This window comes from Tinamus guttatus, unplaced genomic scaffold (genome assembly GCF_059628265.1).
Source record: "Tinamus guttatus ecotype Peru unplaced genomic scaffold, ASM5962826v1 Tinamus_guttatus_pri_ptg000206l, whole genome shotgun sequence".
In the NCBI taxonomy this organism is placed as follows: domain Eukaryota; kingdom Metazoa; phylum Chordata; class Aves; order Tinamiformes; family Tinamidae; genus Tinamus; species Tinamus guttatus.
In genome coordinates, this window is record NW_028288740.1 from 889,679 (window position 1) to 906,446 (window position 16,768).

Sequence of the window (16,768 nt, forward strand, 5' to 3'; positions counted from 1 at the left end):
TATAGGGACTACAGAGGTTTGACCACACGTTTCAGGACTACAGCTAGTATCTGAGCACCACAAAGAGAAAAATAAGAGCTTGGAGGTTAAAAAAAAAAAAAAAAAAAAAGAATGACACATCTATAGAAACTGTCTCAGTATACTGGTTACACGGTTTTCTGCAGTAAAGTATTGATAGAATGTAAATCCTTAGAAGCTTCAGAAAACTGGAAGCATTTGAAAATATTAGCTGTCTTCTCTACATAACAGTAATTTACTTTCCTTTCTACATTTTAGTATAGCTGATCGAGGAAAATAGGACAGTATGAGTCTTACTGAATACTGCATAAAGAGTTGCACTGGCTAATTGCAGGTAAAGTTCTACAATTTTGGCACAGTTTAAGGCGTTACCCACAGTAGTAACCTCAGTGCAATTTACTTGCTCGTATACATTGTACATTGAATGAATGTCTCTCCATTAAAATATGACAGTTTATGAACTTGTTAGCTCACAAATAGATATTACATCCCTGAATAAGCACTGAGGAAAACAGCAAGGAATTCTTAGTAGTGAGCTTTACAGTAATGAGCATTTCAGAGATGAAAGAATTAAAATATACATATACAGCACCTGTAATTTGCACCTAAAAGACATAGTTCCTGCTTTGATGTCCTTACCACATCAGAGTTTTCACTGTACTTGAAGCTGGAGACCAATAATTGTGTTAGGAATACATTTCCCACAAAATCCTCCACACCTTCCATATATTTTAGTGCCATCCTGGAAAGCAGACAAAGAGATCAGTCAAAAGAAGTGACTGAAGTTACAGCTGCACAAAAACCTCCTTGAGGTTTGCCTCAACAGACCTTTTAATAAAACACACCTACAAATACCAAATCAAGAGACAGCACTGAATTAACAAATATACACTGAGATCCCTTATCATTATCCATTCTATGCCTTCATTCCTTATTATCCATGGTGTTTTTAAATTGTGCATGCTTACTATTCTTGCAAATACTCTTGTTACTATTCTTGTTCAACCAGTCTTTTGGTTTACCACACAAATCAAGTTGGAGATACGAAATTTGCGAAAACCCTCTGTACTTACAATCCTTAAGTATTTTAATGCGTTGTTAAGTAACTTCTAAATATTTAATAAATCTGGTTCATATGGCAATAGTCCCTTTAAAACCAGTAAGAGAAGGCTAGCTAGGTAGTGTCATTCCGCATAAGTTTCTAGGTAGCATGATTAAATATGCCATGAGACCCTTAACCATAAATTATCAGGCCTAGCTCTCATATTCCATCTGAAAGAAGACTTATATGGGTCAGACACCCTGGATCAGAACCAACTTTCACCAGACAGTCATCACTGGCACCTCTGAAGATGCAATATTCCAAGCCATAACATCAGGTGAAGAAAAGAAACAACTACTCACGTGGGATTTGTGTACGTCAGCAGTTGCGTAGTTGCCCTGAGCAATCCACCTCACTGTACTGGATAATCTCAGACCTGTACCAGCCAAATTGATGCTGAACTGTCCCTAACAAAACAGAAACAAAAACAAAAGGTAAAATACAGAGCTGATAAACTCTAAATTGCTTTGTACTGGGACATCTGCACATACTACTTAGGCTACATCCAGACATCAACCAAAAGTGGGTACTTAAGCTAGGTTAGTTAGAATGCATTACATCCTTTTTCAAATGCTCAGGAACAAGTTATTCTGCAGCAAGTAGTACCTGTGGATCAGCTGATCTGCAGCATCTGTTTGCCCAGTCTGAATATAGGACTAGCAGCAGAAAACTTAAATAAGCTTAGCCTCCTTTCTATATATTCAATTTTCTTTTGCAGAAAGCACAGACATGCCACTCCTACAAGAAGAGGCTTTGTTTTTTTAAAGGCACATTTTCTAAAGCAGCTTTAGAACTTTTTGGAGACTACATTGTCAGGACCTACTGCTCCTTGTAAATTATAGGCAAATCATTTCTTGGCTGTCTAATTCTCAAATTTTTTGCACGCACACTATCTCAACATCATCTTCTTATCACCTCCCATTTCTACCTCAGTTTACCTGTTAACATAATGGAATATGAAAGTGTTCAATGAAAGTGGAGTTTAAAACAAGTAAATTTACTGCTAAACAAAATGCTTTGCTATACAAAATACTGAATGAATTGATTCTGTTGATTCTAATCATTCTATTGATTCTAAATTCTTTGCTTATGCAAATGCATTCTTAGAAAACTGGCTGTAAAACAGGCAGTTCATAAGAGAATAGGAGCTATATTAAAAGCTGCAAACTTCACTAACTTAGAAAACAAGCTCAGAGACAGAAAATGTTGAATTACATTCACACAAGAGCTCAAAATGTTGGAAAGCTAATACTAGCTCCACGAAGAGATGTAGGTGTCTAACTGCCAGTTTAGGCAGAACTAGAAAGTCCCTGCCATGCAATTCATAAAAGGCCTGAATTTCTATAGTCATACCCAGTTAAAAATGCCTAAATCCTAGGATCAAAGTGCTAGCAGAGATAAAATTTCCATTATGTACTGTAGCTACTATATTCATTGTTTAATATCATCACAGTGAGTTACATTTATATATATACATATATATGTGTGTGTATTTAAAAACTAAAGCTAAAGCATGCAGTCTTCATTCTTTCATAAAAATTCCTTACCTTGTTCAGTATGGTAGGTTTGTTTTTGTTTGTTTTGCCTGCATTTCTATGTGGATTTGTGGTGTTCATAGCAGGATGAACTACCATAAGCGCATATGGAAGGGGGAAGCTGCTCTTCAACAGCCAAAAAGCAGAAGATATTCATTTAATGACATAAACCATCTGGACAAAACTCATACGAACGGTGTGAACCACTGTCCACAATTAACAGGCCTGCAGTAACTTTATCCATGGTTAATAGTATTTTGTGAAAATAAATGAAATGTGCAGCGCGCATATGTACAATTATAATTATGGCATAGCAGCTGTCTGTCATGCCTTACACTCAAGGCCAGGAACAGATTTCAAAGCATGAGAGTGAAGGAACTGCTGCATGTTGACTGCGCAGAGACAAAAAGCATTAATCAGTTCCAGTGAATATCTTACGGGGGCAATGCATAGTGCAAAAACACATAAGCAGAGGGACTTCCTGCGACGGCTCACATGCAGTTGCCAGGGGCTGTGGCCACATACAATACAGAACTGTGCTAAGTCCAAAGAGTTTGCAGGCTGAAGGTATCCAGTATGGTAACAAACTCTGAATGATCGTTTTCTTGTCAGAGGTCCAGTTTGTCTAGCTTAGACACTTCATTTGTACCTAAACTGTGCGTATTGAGCTGTCCTTGAGCGCCTCTCCCCACACAGCCTGCCTGGCTAAGCTTAAGCAGCTGGGTTAGACAGAGAGTGCGAGTTCACCTCCATGCTATTCTGAGCTTGCTGGTCTTGTTTCTCTTTCAGTAAGAAGAAATGCACACTTCCAACTTACCTTATAGAAGGATAAGATTAGATTAGTTGTTTCCTAAAGCATCCCAATTGTCAATGGATAATCAAGGTAGTTTAGGTTGATGAGCTCAGACCAGAGTTATGTCAGAATTAGCAAGTGGTCTGATGCTGTATGAGCAAATCTATAGAGTTAAACCATTGGATCAAAGGGTCCAGTGTCAGTATGCATTACACAGATCAGGAGTGTTACTTTGGACTAGCTCTCCTCTAGTCCACATGAGTAGCTGAAGTGCATTAAGACCCTTCCAGAGCTCATCCAGATTTAGTTGCCTCCTGAAGAAATCCAGTTCACGTGTTCCAAGACCGTTCCATGATGTGAAGCAAAGCACAATAAGCAAGGACATACGGCAATTTACTCAAAAAGCACTACCCTGTCCAAACTAAAATACCAATTTAGGTACATTGATAGATACATCTACGAATCAGACTCTGTAACAGGATCAACTTTATTACCTTTCAAAGATATGAAGTCAGGGGAAAAGAGCAACAAAAAGCAATTTTTGGTAGGATCATAGCAAAGAAAAGTCATTGGAAGAGAAAAAAAAATATTGAGAAGGAATTTAGGGAAACAAGGTATACTCCATATCTAGGTATGAATTCAAGGAGGAGGGAGAAAAATAATGAAATCAGCAGAAAGAAGGATAGTAACACATGAAACCTAGGGGGAAAGTGGGGGGTAAACAATTTGCGGAAGAAATTGAAAAAACATGGATAGGGGAAAGGAGAAAAAGGACCAAGAAAGAATTGCTTATTAAAGTATGATGAGACTGAACAGGAATTTGTTTTAGCACCTTACAGCTTTCCACTAGTCATACAGATTCTTTTCTGTGAAGTGCACGCTTTGAGGGCATAAGAAATCATAAATACCTGTGGACATCTGGCAGCACTGTAGCAATCTCCAGCTGTAGCAAATGGAACTGCTCTCCCAAGTACAGTCTGAGCAAAAAGAAAATCTGTGGCTAAGAAACAGAAAATTATTCAACGCTGAAAGTGCTGTATTAGAAGTTAAAGTGAAAACAGAGTGAAAAAGCATGAATGTATAATTTTCCCAAACTATGATTTAGGTAGTCCATTTGACTAATAATAACAATATTCAACGTAGATTTCCAGATGCCAAATATGGGAAAGCAGACTAGACATTTCCTCAGTAATAACTGCATGAAAAGCTAGGCATGGATTTTTCTGCCTTATTATTTACAAATTTGTATATTAACATATGGGAATTAATCTGAATAATGTGATAACTTTTAATATCCTTCTTTCTCTCTGTTTGTGGGATATATCAAGTCCACTTTTCTTGTTTTGTTAATTCACTGAGAATACATTGTGTATGTATTAGAAATGCCATAGGTCACCTTCAAGAGGCCCCAAGTCTGAAATTATTACCTGGTGCAAAGCATATTACCATGTTCCTAGAGTGTCCAGTGCCTCCTAATAACAACAAGGTAAATTAGCAAAATGCTGGATGCTGCTCCTGACACTGTCATTTTTATACTTTCTGAGTTAATTTACCTCATTGAGACACGGATACTTTATTCATGGATGTCTTTTGAAGTCTCCATAAAGTATTCATAAATAAACATTAGAGACATCATCTTCAAGGTCAATCCAACCTACACGCCTGGTTTCTTTTCTGAGCTACGATGGGAATAGCAGGACTGATGTACACTCGGACTGAGCTCTGTTGTGAGTGGATGCTGGCCAGACTGCTATCTTCGAAATGGAACTTGGAAGTGCTGCAAGTTTCCTGTTCTTTTCATACATCCTCCAAGGACTGAGAACTTACTTAACTACAGCATATGAAGATTTTCCCAAGAAAAATATGCCAGGGACTAAAAGGGTCTTTAATCTAGCAGGAAATGGCACAACAGTAAGAAAATCCTAAAAATAAATAAATAAATGAAACTAGTTACCTAATCCATACTTTGAATAAAATATGAATCTGTAAGATTGACAACTTGATGACTTGCAACGAGTTAACAAAGGAAGTGGTTAAAAATAAGGAATTCAAGAAAAATTGAATTGAACTGAAAGCAAAATTTTGTTTTCCCCTAGCTGGCATAATTGGATCTATAAATGCGTTGAAACAACAGTTTGGTCATGACCATTTTTAAATAGAAATCTCAAATTGGATAAAATTTCTGAAATGCTTACTTCTAATTTGCATGGAGGTGACATCGATTCTTATTTTGCTAAAAACAGTGAAGCCAGCTGCAAGGTAGTCATTTCGACAGGCGCAGTCCTGCCGCCTGCTTCCGTTGAAGGGACATTCATATGGATTCTGTAACCTACAGAAGGGCAAAGACATAGTTTTCTTTTATTTTTGAAATACTTTTCTATTTTTCTATAATATAGCATTGTAGTGAAAAATAATTACATTGTACTGTGCTGCATGAAGAATACTAAAAAACAGTTACTGAACAAGAAGTTCAGATATTAATCTTGGCTCAGGTGAAACACTATCGGGGACTGAAATCATTTCTACTAAAGTCAAGACAGAAAATGCATGTAATCAATCAGCTCAGTTAAAGCACTTGGCCTGAAAGTATCTAAATTTTGCTAAGTGTGTTCATACGGCTGAAAATTTAAAACAGAAATCTAAGAAAAAATATTTCTACTCTTCTGTTCTCCCAAAAGAGAAAAGTTATTTTGTTCTTTTATTTTAGACAAAACAAATGCAATTCTTGAAGATGCAAAAGCACTTTTGTACCTGAATCCATAAACTTCAGAAAAGTTGTCTGCTTCGCCTTTTACCAATGTCAAATATTCTTTGGGATTCTCTAAGTGCATGTTTGCACAATAAATCTGAAAGGGAAAATACAGCCAATTAGCATTTTTTAAATTAAAAAAATATTAATATAAAAATATATGCTATGTATATTAAAAGTACCTTTATCATCTTCCCTTTAATGTTAAGTAAGTATTCACCATCATTTCTAATTCCTTTTTTAATCTGGACATCTTTGCAGGTGGTGAGAATTTCACCTTCAAAATGAATGATTAAACGATATAAATATTTCATGAATAGAAGTTAATTTTAAGAGTAACTTCTGCATAATTGTGCTCCAGATATTTGGAGCTTTCATATAAACGATCTGGTAAAACATTTAGTTCAGCTGTAAATTACAGCTGTCACTTACATTCTCCTGCTTGACAGATTTTTCTGGCAGCTGGTTTTAAACGTGTCAGGCATAAGTCACTGGATGAGCCATTTTCACTCATACATTCTACTATCCTTTCCTTTACCCCCACTCCACAAGGCGCTGAGCACTAGAAATGCATAGCAATCCAGGGTTAGTTTAGAAAGTAACACATAGTTTTACATAAGTATGCCAGCAAATTAGCCTTGGTGTGCATTTATGTTTGAGGCAGCAATCAAAAACCAACTTGCACCTCTGTACTCACCTTGGTCCATTTCCCCACTTTCCAAGTAGCTGCTTGGGAACATCCTTTGATATTGCATTTATAAATGTACAGGGAGGGCGTCACTGGGCATTCTCGGTAGGCTACAGGTCGGAGGCCATAGTCAAGTTTCTTTGGAATAGAATAGATTCCAACACAGTATGTGATCCTCTGCTGGTAACCAAACCCACAGCTGCTTGAGCACTAAAATAAAATCCCCAAGCAAAGACATTATTTCTGTGAAACTGAACCTTTCTGCAGCGTTTTAATCACAGGCAAGTCAGCCCCGATCTTCCTTCCACAAAAGCTTATGATGGAACGTGTGCTATCTCAGTGTTGGTTAAACCTATGCAGAAGTAAAGGTCTACCAGGAGTTTGCACACAAAGAGGCAGAAAGCCCCAACTCTCAGATCTTAGAGTGTCTCCAGAGCACGGCTCTCTTCCCTCTACTGAAATTCTAGAAAATATTTCTGTTTGCTTCACTAAGATCAGATTGCAAGAGAATTTTCCTGGGAATTAGCAAAGGAATTCTGTGGTAAGGGCAGCTGTCCCCGAGCTGGTATTCACAGGTCCCAGACAGGCTAGCAGAGAATGGCAGATTTGTGTAAAATGGCAAAAGTGTCTAAAACATAACGGCAGCTGCAACAAAGGGAGACCAAGGGAAGGAAAAGGGAACCTGTCACACTGATCTTCCAGCTAGTATGCAATGCTTTCACCACTTTACTTACTAGTGTTTAAGTATTTTATTTCTTTAATTTCTTTATCATTTTATTTTATTATATATATATTTATTTTACTCATCCTTAATCATAATTTAGAGTACATGAGTCCTATCACTGCCTTTTCTTGTTCATGTTCCTACTACAACTCATTTTAGCATCATTTAGCATCTCTCACTATAGCACCGTCTTCTCTAAGACCAAACGCAATTTCTTTTTAATAACTTTGTTTCCCATAAGAGTTAGTAGCTGCCAAGAACTATGCAATACGGAGACAAAAGACTGATAGAGTCAATAAAATTAATCGTGGCTGATTGGAAGGTTCAAGGTGGAAAAAACCTGGGCACTCATGTTCAGATTAAAAAATATGTATTTTTGTTTCCCACACATAATGCATATTTTACAGCAATAAAATACTCTCAAGTGTAAAGCTATATAAAAGATGTGTGAGCAATATAATTACTTTACCTGTGACAAGTCTCCTGTAAGTACAACATATTTAGAAGGAGCCGTCCTGCAATTTTTGGTTGATGGTGGCTTTATGGCAGGATCACAGAAGCTTTCATCCACCTGAATCTGTTTTTCATCCACACACTTAACTTCCCGGTGTATTTCTTTTCTTCTGTGTGATGTTGAGCACTGTGTAGGAGAAAAACAATCACAGTTTTTGCACTTAAACTAATCATTAACAGAACAAAGTGATTTGCCAATTGCCACATGCCAGTAAAATCCAGACGACTTTTATGATATCTGTTATCTAGGTTGGACTGAATCAAAACCTTTTACATTGTTCTCAAACTTCAGGTACCCACAAAAGGCTGGGGAGGGGAAAAAAGTGTATAATGACATGAGAACATGCGAACTGAGATGGAGGAGAAATTGAAAATGTCAGACCAAGATGATAGATTGAGTGAAAAAGTTCTTCTGGGTGAAGAGAGGGAAAATGAATTTTAGTGAAAGAAGGAGAAGAATAATTTGGTCTTGAAAAAAAAAAGAAAATTCCTGGAGGCATCCACATGAAATTATGTTGATAAAACAAATGAAAACAAAACTGCCTACTAATAAAAAGTGGCAGCTTTGGGCAGTTGTATTTGCTGAGCCTCTGCCATGAGTGTGTTCACACCTTCCCTCATGGTAGCCATATGAGGTGGTACATGATCAACAGGTCTGTCAACACAGTGAAAACCCTGGTGTTAGCAGGATGCAAAGAGCGGAGAGCAAAGGGTAAGCAACACATGTCAACAGCACATCCCCAGCTATGGAGGTTTGGACTACAGAAGCCAAAAATGTGTTAATCCTTTAAGAAATCTAGTCACTCAGAGAATGAAAATGTTGTATGGAGTTTTAGCTTTAAAAGTTGTGTGGACATTTACTTTTAGCAGGGGTTGGAGCATTGATATAATTGACAGATCAAACTTTTGTAGCATCTGATCTTTTAACGACATGGAGTAGCTGAGAATACAAGTGACATAGGGAATAAATCAATCATTTGGAAATAGGGAGATGCAGGACATACCTTTGATTATGCTATGATTATTCAATTATACACCTTATTCCTTCAGCAGTTCTTCCATACGGTATGAGAATACATATTTGGTCTGCAATTGGCAGCTGCCAGCCAGCCTTCCAGCCTTCTGCAGGCTGTAAGGATGCCAGACCTGCAAAATGTTCTGATATGCTGTGATTGATGAGGCGAGGAAATGACACACGAGCACTAAGAGCGGAGACAGCTGGGCAAACTATTCTGGTATTGAGCACAACCCACACCAGGAGTGGAATACAGATGAATAAACGCTTGAAGAAACACTATTAATGCTAGATGTACAGGGCTGTATATGAATCTGATCAGAGAAGGGAATTGGATACAGGAATTTCAAGAAAAAAAGCAACAAACATGTGGAAGAAGTTATGAACTAGCCAGAAGATATAGTGAAACACAATGTATTTGCAGTTGAGAGCTTTGAATACCTAGCTGGAGAATACAAGTTTTAATGGGTAAGGAAAATTCACCTTCATTCTCTGAAAATGTTTATTTCTGATTAAAAGTACATTCTGAGCTACTTTCACTCTTACCTCCTGATTTTAATGAGTTCACATGTTAATGAGTTAACTCTTAGAAGCAGCTTATATATTGTCAGCTTTCTCTCCGTATGATTTAACAGAGGAAAACATGCCAGTCGTGAGTATTGACTAAACCTTTGTACAACACCACTGCAGCACACAGCATTCACTTCTACAGCATAAATCTTGTGCCTTTTGGAGTTTTGAGTTTCATATTGAGGTTAAATTCCCCTAGAAAATTTAAAAATGTAGATGCCACAATTGCACAAACTGGATTTTTATTTAGTGCTACAGAAAAAGAGAGGCTCTTCTGTACATCATTTTACATTAGCCACAATTCTGGGTTCCTTCTCTCTTTTTCTCTCTGCATGTCTGTACGCATTTATTCATATTTCACAACTCTTTCTTTAACCAAATATTCTAGCCAATATTTCTTATGTCTTTCTATTTTTAAAATGTGATTTTTGCATGATAGCTCATCATGAAGTTATTAAACATTTTATGCCATTTAAAAAGAACTTTTCATTAGAATTACACAGTTCTATGAATAGAAACTTACTCATAACTTCACTAAAGCTTGTGTCTACAATGGTAGATGAGCAAGTTTAGTAACAGGGAGAAAAATTGTTATTTTTGCTTTTCAGGCTTCACCTTGAAAATATCCAGTATCCGCTTGTTTGTTTGCAATCTAAAAGCTATCAGAAATGTATCCAAAGGTGAAAAAGGCAAGAAAACCCATTACATCACACATTGTTACTCCATCCAGGTTGAAAGGCCGTACTTACATCTTCCCATTCATCTGTCAACCACTTGTACTGCACACACGCCGGCAGCCAGCAATGCTTCTTGCTAGGGGGCCGTGTATCAGGACTACACATTGCTTCATCCACTTGACCCAGGCCCTTCAGCTGACAGTAGATGTCCCGTTGCTGAATCCCCACTCCACAGGATGCAGAACACTAAAATTGAGCAAAATGAGTTATGTCAGTGTGAAATGAGACAATCAGCACGATATGGTTTCCATTGTTACATGTTCTTAGAATATTATTTAAATACTTGACACACATACTTCACAGTGCCTAACATAGAAGTCTGAATAAATTTATGATGAAAACATAAAATTGCCACCTAAGTACCTTTAGGGAATATGGGAAGTGCATCCAAAGTGCTCAGATTGATCTGCTTGCTTATCTTACTTCACAGTAGGGACATTCACTATAAGCATATGCAAAGCAAAAGTGTAAACTTTTGCAAGACCAAACAATCTCAAATCTGATGCTTATATCATTCCTTTATTAAATTATAGTAGGCTGTTGTTTTTAAAAGTAAATGTGAAAATGAAAGAAAGTGTTCTTGGCATCTCAGGCTAGAAAAATCTCACAAAAGGTGCAGCATCTTGAATTGTGATGAGCTTAAAAAGGTTTAAATCCCTCCTGCCATATGCGTCTTTCCTGCTCAAAACATAGTTTGTTATCATGGTGAGATTTGCTCACAGGAAAATAGACACCCTGCAGCTATCCCAGTTGGAAGGATGATTAGGTCCTAACATCTACCAGAAGACTCAACCTAATCATAAAGTACGTATTTCTCTGTCAGTGTGGCAAAAGTGCCTAGACTGATGATAAACGTCATTCTGCATTTCATCACCACTGACTTTATACAGAGTTGGCATCACCTCATGTTGTGATATGCAAGGGTTACATGTTTTGTCTCTAAAAGTTAAGTCTATGCTTTTTTGATGACCTAACTCTGCTCGGCATCCGTTTCTGTATCTTTATGTGTACTTTAACACTCTTTATCAATCAGAAATTGTCTTTAATGCTCGGGACAGTAGCAGAGTGCCTCTTTTGAAAGTCAGTGCTTTTTCTACTTAATTTTTCATCTCAGTGCAATGCCCTACCAAATTTATCTGCTGTTTGTCTGAATGTAGATGTATAAGTCCCCCCAGGATCAGTTTAGCTTCTCAGAGTTGGAATATGAGTAGGAATCTTGAAACTTGTGTCGAATGAGAAAGAAAAGCCCTGACCCTGATCCGTGCAGGGCAAAACAAGCGATTACAGCTCCTGTGAACATCCTAGGCCATCACATGGGGAAAGTTTAATACTAAAGCACCAGCTAGAGGGCATTAAGGAATGGTGCCCATGTCCTGGTGTCCATTTTCATGCTTGGAACAGAGACAGGAGATCAAATTCTTTGCAAATGTCAAGGGCAAAGGAATGAGTGTTAGCATGTGTCCCAAGGGTAGACAGCAGCCTGGCACAAAAGTTAAATTACTTTTATTAATGGGATATACTCTGGGTCTCTGACTTAGCCTGGACAGTCGGTGAAATTGAACATCTGTGCTAGAGATCATCCTGGAAATTCTTACTGACACAAAAGGAAGCAGAAGGCAATTAAGACGGTTCTTGAAAATGTGTAAGATGGAATCACTTTAGTTCATTCATATGACAGTCATACTAATACTTCTCTCTCATATTTGCTCCTTTGCACACACAGAATCATGCACTGGTACTCCTTAGTGCAGCATTATCTTACCAGGATTTCAAGGTTTGAGCAACCACTATGTGATATGAAACAGTTCTTCCACTTTCCCTAATATATTTTAATATAATAGCTATAATACCTATAATATCATATATTTATTTTTATATATTTAATTCATATAATTTACATACCCACAAATTACAGTATCTGGCCGTGATTATGAAACATGCCCCTTTTTTAAGAAACAGAACAAATGTTCTTACATAGTTTGAACGGAAAAGGCTCAATGCCAGATGCTAGAGTGAGCATCTCTATTCTCCAGATACAATTGTAACTTAACTGATAACTTTCTAACGGTCTAAATACAGGTATAAATGGTAGAATTGAGTCTGTATACACGCTTTTGTTTTTATGAGCTACACAAATGTGTAGCTTATCACAGAATATGCAAACAAAAGTAAAAAGACAAGATGCTGGAATAGAGAAAGTTCCTTTAAATTTCCTCAGACCACATCTTTGAGGACAGCCATGAAGATGTTTTTAATTACAATCTAAAATGAAAAAGAACTAGTATGAAACTATTTATAGTGGATGATTTTACTGCTGCAATTATTTATTCAGTCTGAGAGTATTCCACTCGAACACATAGACAGAGTGGACTTGCCAAAGATAACACAGACAAATTTGAGTTGTAAAGCTTGCTGTAAACTTAGAAGCAAGTTTGGCAGATGAATTCTGAAGAACATTCCTGACTTTTGTACAATCCCTATTTCTAGTCCATGTTCTAGGCTGCAACCTACCCCTTACTGGGTTTATTTCTTTTGTAAACCAACTGGTCTACTGGTGATTGTTTTTATTCCCTTCCTCTAAGGTGACCAAGGTCTATTAATTGTAATCCACTCTTCACAGTGATAGGCTTATACAGGAGTGCAAAAGAAAAAAATCCTCAAACCATCAAATCTGCCTGCCCTTTATTCTAGGGAACACTTTCTTCCAATTCTGTAACAATTAATTTAAACAATTAATTTTACCCATTGATCTCACTTTAAGGGAAAGTGAAAATAAATACAGCTATTTTACTTTTCCTGCAGTGAATATTCGCTGATGTGAGAAGCAAGAGAACATAGTTATGGTTGGACTCGATGATCTTGAAGGTCTTTTCCAAGCATAATGATTCTATGATAGGCCAATGGTTATGGTATTCAGTTGAAAAGACAAAATCCTAGATGCTAGTTCTTGCACCATAAAATATTTTAGCACTTTCTAGAAAAAAAAAGAAGGTAAAAAAGAAAAGGCACCAGATAGGATCCCCCTTTGAAGAGCTTTCTCAGTGGAAATTGGCCTTTTATTATCTGAGAAGGGAATAAAATATTTCATCTTGGTTACCTCCGTCACATTCTTCCTAATCTTGTGCCTGGATGCCTATGTGGACCTGGGAATTGCAGCAAGTGGCACAGTGCCTGTAAGAGCTGCAGCACTTAATAGTCCTCTTTGTGAAGCCCTCTCTCACATCTCTCTATACTGCTCATTTCCACTTACTTAAAATCAGAAAGATCTAGCTTTGTAGCCAACCTAAGTCATATTCCAATATTTAGGAGCACACTGGGAGCAGAATTTATCTCATCACACCAACAGCAAAAGAAATGCCCTCAGGATTTTGATGAGAAAAAGGTTGGTTTCTGTAAAGGGAACTTGCCAAAAGGAAGGGAAGTAGGTACTTCACACCGCTGCTCTCAGCAGTCATTACACAATGGGGAAGAGAAGATATTGTGATCTTGCAATAACTGGCACATACTTGTGCTATCTATCTGAGATTTGGATCGAATTTGCTTTTCTTACTTCCCTATTTGGGTTCCCAGGTGTGGGGAATTATATTCTGCAAGAATGAGTGAAATGCTAAACATTGCCATGTGCTGGGTTACACAGAATTTCATCACAAGGTAGACATCCTTTACTAGACCAAGTGGTATTACTAGGAAACAAGGCCAGCATTTGTGTACAAGCTCTTTTCCTTGCCCTCTCTCTACAAACATGCCTTCACTTTAATATTCAGACTATGACATCAACAGCAATGGTACTACCACATTTAACACTATAGGTGAGAAATAACCTTTTAAAATTTACTCTTATCTTAAATTTATGACATAAGTCAATCTTCCTCCCTTGCAGAAGGTCCTAATAAACTACTCTGTACATGTTTAGATGGATAACTACTTTCAGTTTTCTCAGGAATTTTTGTAAACTAATTTAAAAAGAAAAATATAAAAAATATTTGCTAATTTATAGATTTAATTTTGAATTTTGTATTGAAAAACTAACAATTGTTTTCATTGAAGTCATAAATATGTACTCTTGTCTTCTAGTCTTATAGAGGAGACAAACATAATTATAGCAGATTTTAAATACCTCTTTCCACTTGTTGGTTTTCCAAGCAGGACATCTTCCAGCTCTACAGATTTTGTGTGTCCGTGGTTTTTTTAAGTGGCTGCAGTGTCCTTCCTCTACTTGAGCTTGGAAGCTATTAAAACAATGCACATCACGATACTTCAAACCTTTCCCACAGGAAACAGAGCACTGAAAAAAGACAGAAATGTATTTCACTACTTTATGAAAAATCTCTAAGTAATAAGAAAACCAGAAAAAGCTGTGGCCTAGCTCAGAATGGACTCTAAATTATATGAGTAAGTTTTTGTATTATGCCATAATTTTTACTACATATATCTGAAATTTCTGCATAAATTCTCTTATGCTGAATATTACTGATCAGCTGCCAACTATCTATCAGTTTCATTCATTCTTGCAATCACTCATGAATAACCGAGTTCAGTTGGCTGTGCAGGAGATAGCTGAACATCATGATCTCACAACAACACACCCTCGCTGCCTTCTGTTTTCACTAAGTTGCTGGTAATTGCTATTTTTGTGTAACAGTATAAGTGCTAAAGAAAAAAAAAGCAATGTATGCCTATGCATGTGTCCAGCATTAAGCTGTGAAGTCCTGTTTTCTCAGGCATCTCCCTTCCATGAACTTTGGATTGGATTTCTTGCTGTATGTGGCACAGAGCAAGAGAAGGGGTGGAAAGTAGCCACCAGGTTATAGTGCAGTCCTGGAAGGCAAATATATTTTGTTGGATAATCCTGAGAGTATGTGCTAGCCTGACAGACCATTCATTCATTTTTACATTCTATTATCAGAAGGTTTCGTGTACATATATAAATATATATATAAATATATATATATATATATATGTCTTCTGTCTCCTGAAAATTAAGTTCACAGCATACATCTATCCTTGTATAAAAACTAGGAAATATTTGCCTGGAAACAACAGCTGAAAAATAATCTTTAAAATACAGAACCAACAACTATATCAAATTAATCTGAAAAAAAAGGAATATTTTACAATAACAGTACCTAGACTTCATTAAATAGAATTTCAGGTGCTTCACCCTCAACACTATAGGGAGTTGTTTGTGTGCTTAAACTTTTATACGTAGAAACAATCTTATGTATTTAATTGAAATTGCCGATGTGTTTAAAATTAAATCTTTGTGAGATAAAGTAATAAGTTGCATTTATCCTACAACACAATAGATATAATTTTTCTCTTACGGAAGTGTAACTGTATTTTCAAAAAGAGGACTGATTTGCCCACAACTTGTCTTTTATGTACCTGCTATGCAATTCCAGAAAATGAGATTGTTTCTACATTAAATAGTTTTGCTCCCAGCAAAACTTTTCAATTTATACCACTTATGTAGTTTTAGAACTTATGTTTCAATAGCTTAGATACTACTTAAAGACAGGGAAATGTTTCATAGAAAACAACTGCCTACAACTAAACTTTCTTTCTTTTTATCTATGAATAAGGTAGGTCAGAAAACCTACAACTCTTCAAACCATATAATTACAAAGCCATTTCAAAAACCAGCTCTGATTTCAGAGGATTTAAACATCAAAGCAGGCATAGATAACATGCACACATAAAAACTAAAATAGCAAAATGATCTTGATAAATGTTTCTATCCTCCCTTAAAGCTTTTTCAAGAATTTCAAAATGAATCATAAAATATTTGTACAAAAGAACACCCTAAATCTGAAGATTTTTTCCTTTTTATTTTTTAGTAGAATGTAAGTTAAGTACAGCACAAGCTTATTTAACTTCCTCCTATGATGTGTTAGGAAAATATCATATGACCCTCCTTCCTCAATTGCTTTCATCTGCAAAGCATAAATTAAGTCCTAAAGGCTATTAGCCAGATCCATTCTAGTCCTTCTTGGGACTTCATTCAAGACACAGAATTGCAACTTAAGAAATTGTCCCAAGAAGTCTCCGCTTCTAGAGGTGAGGTTATCATAGCATAGAATACAGAGGTAATCCTACTTTTTAATTTCTTGTTGCCCTCAAGATTAAATATCAAGACAACACTTTATTTATGATTCATTACATATTCCAATATTTGTATATATAGACTCCGCAGACATGTTTTATTGAGTAAAAATTGTAATTAGTTTAGAGGGTGAGGAGTTGCTGATGTCAATAGAATAGGCAAAGAAATAATTTACCCTGCATCTTAGTTTCCCAATGAGTTTCCTACTTACTGAATACAAC

The 16,768-nt window shown here is 36.6% G+C and overlaps 1 protein-coding gene across 1 annotated transcript in view; it reads right to left on the reverse strand.

Annotated features, from left to right (window-relative positions):
- Positions 1–394: 394 nt before the first annotated feature.
- Positions 395–16,768, reverse strand: part of ADAMTS20 (ADAM metallopeptidase with thrombospondin type 1 motif 20) — an 89,256-nt gene continuing 72,882 nt past the window's right edge. Inside the window, exons 28-38 of the mRNA XM_088524130.1 lie at positions 14,562–14,729; positions 10,457–10,630; positions 8,079–8,249; positions 6,895–7,095; positions 6,630–6,759; positions 6,380–6,474; positions 6,200–6,294; positions 5,644–5,777; positions 4,357–4,448; positions 1,423–1,527; positions 395–760 (exon numbers count right to left, since the gene is read on the reverse strand). Of these exons, the coding sequence (XP_088380256.1) occupies positions 671–760; positions 1,423–1,527; positions 4,357–4,448; positions 5,644–5,777; positions 6,200–6,294; positions 6,380–6,474; positions 6,630–6,759; positions 6,895–7,095; positions 8,079–8,249; positions 10,457–10,630; positions 14,562–14,729 (1,455 nt within the window). The 3' untranslated portion in view covers positions 395–670. The remainder of the gene's footprint in view (positions 761–1,422; positions 1,528–4,356; positions 4,449–5,643; positions 5,778–6,199; positions 6,295–6,379; positions 6,475–6,629; positions 6,760–6,894; positions 7,096–8,078; positions 8,250–10,456; positions 10,631–14,561; positions 14,730–16,768) is intronic.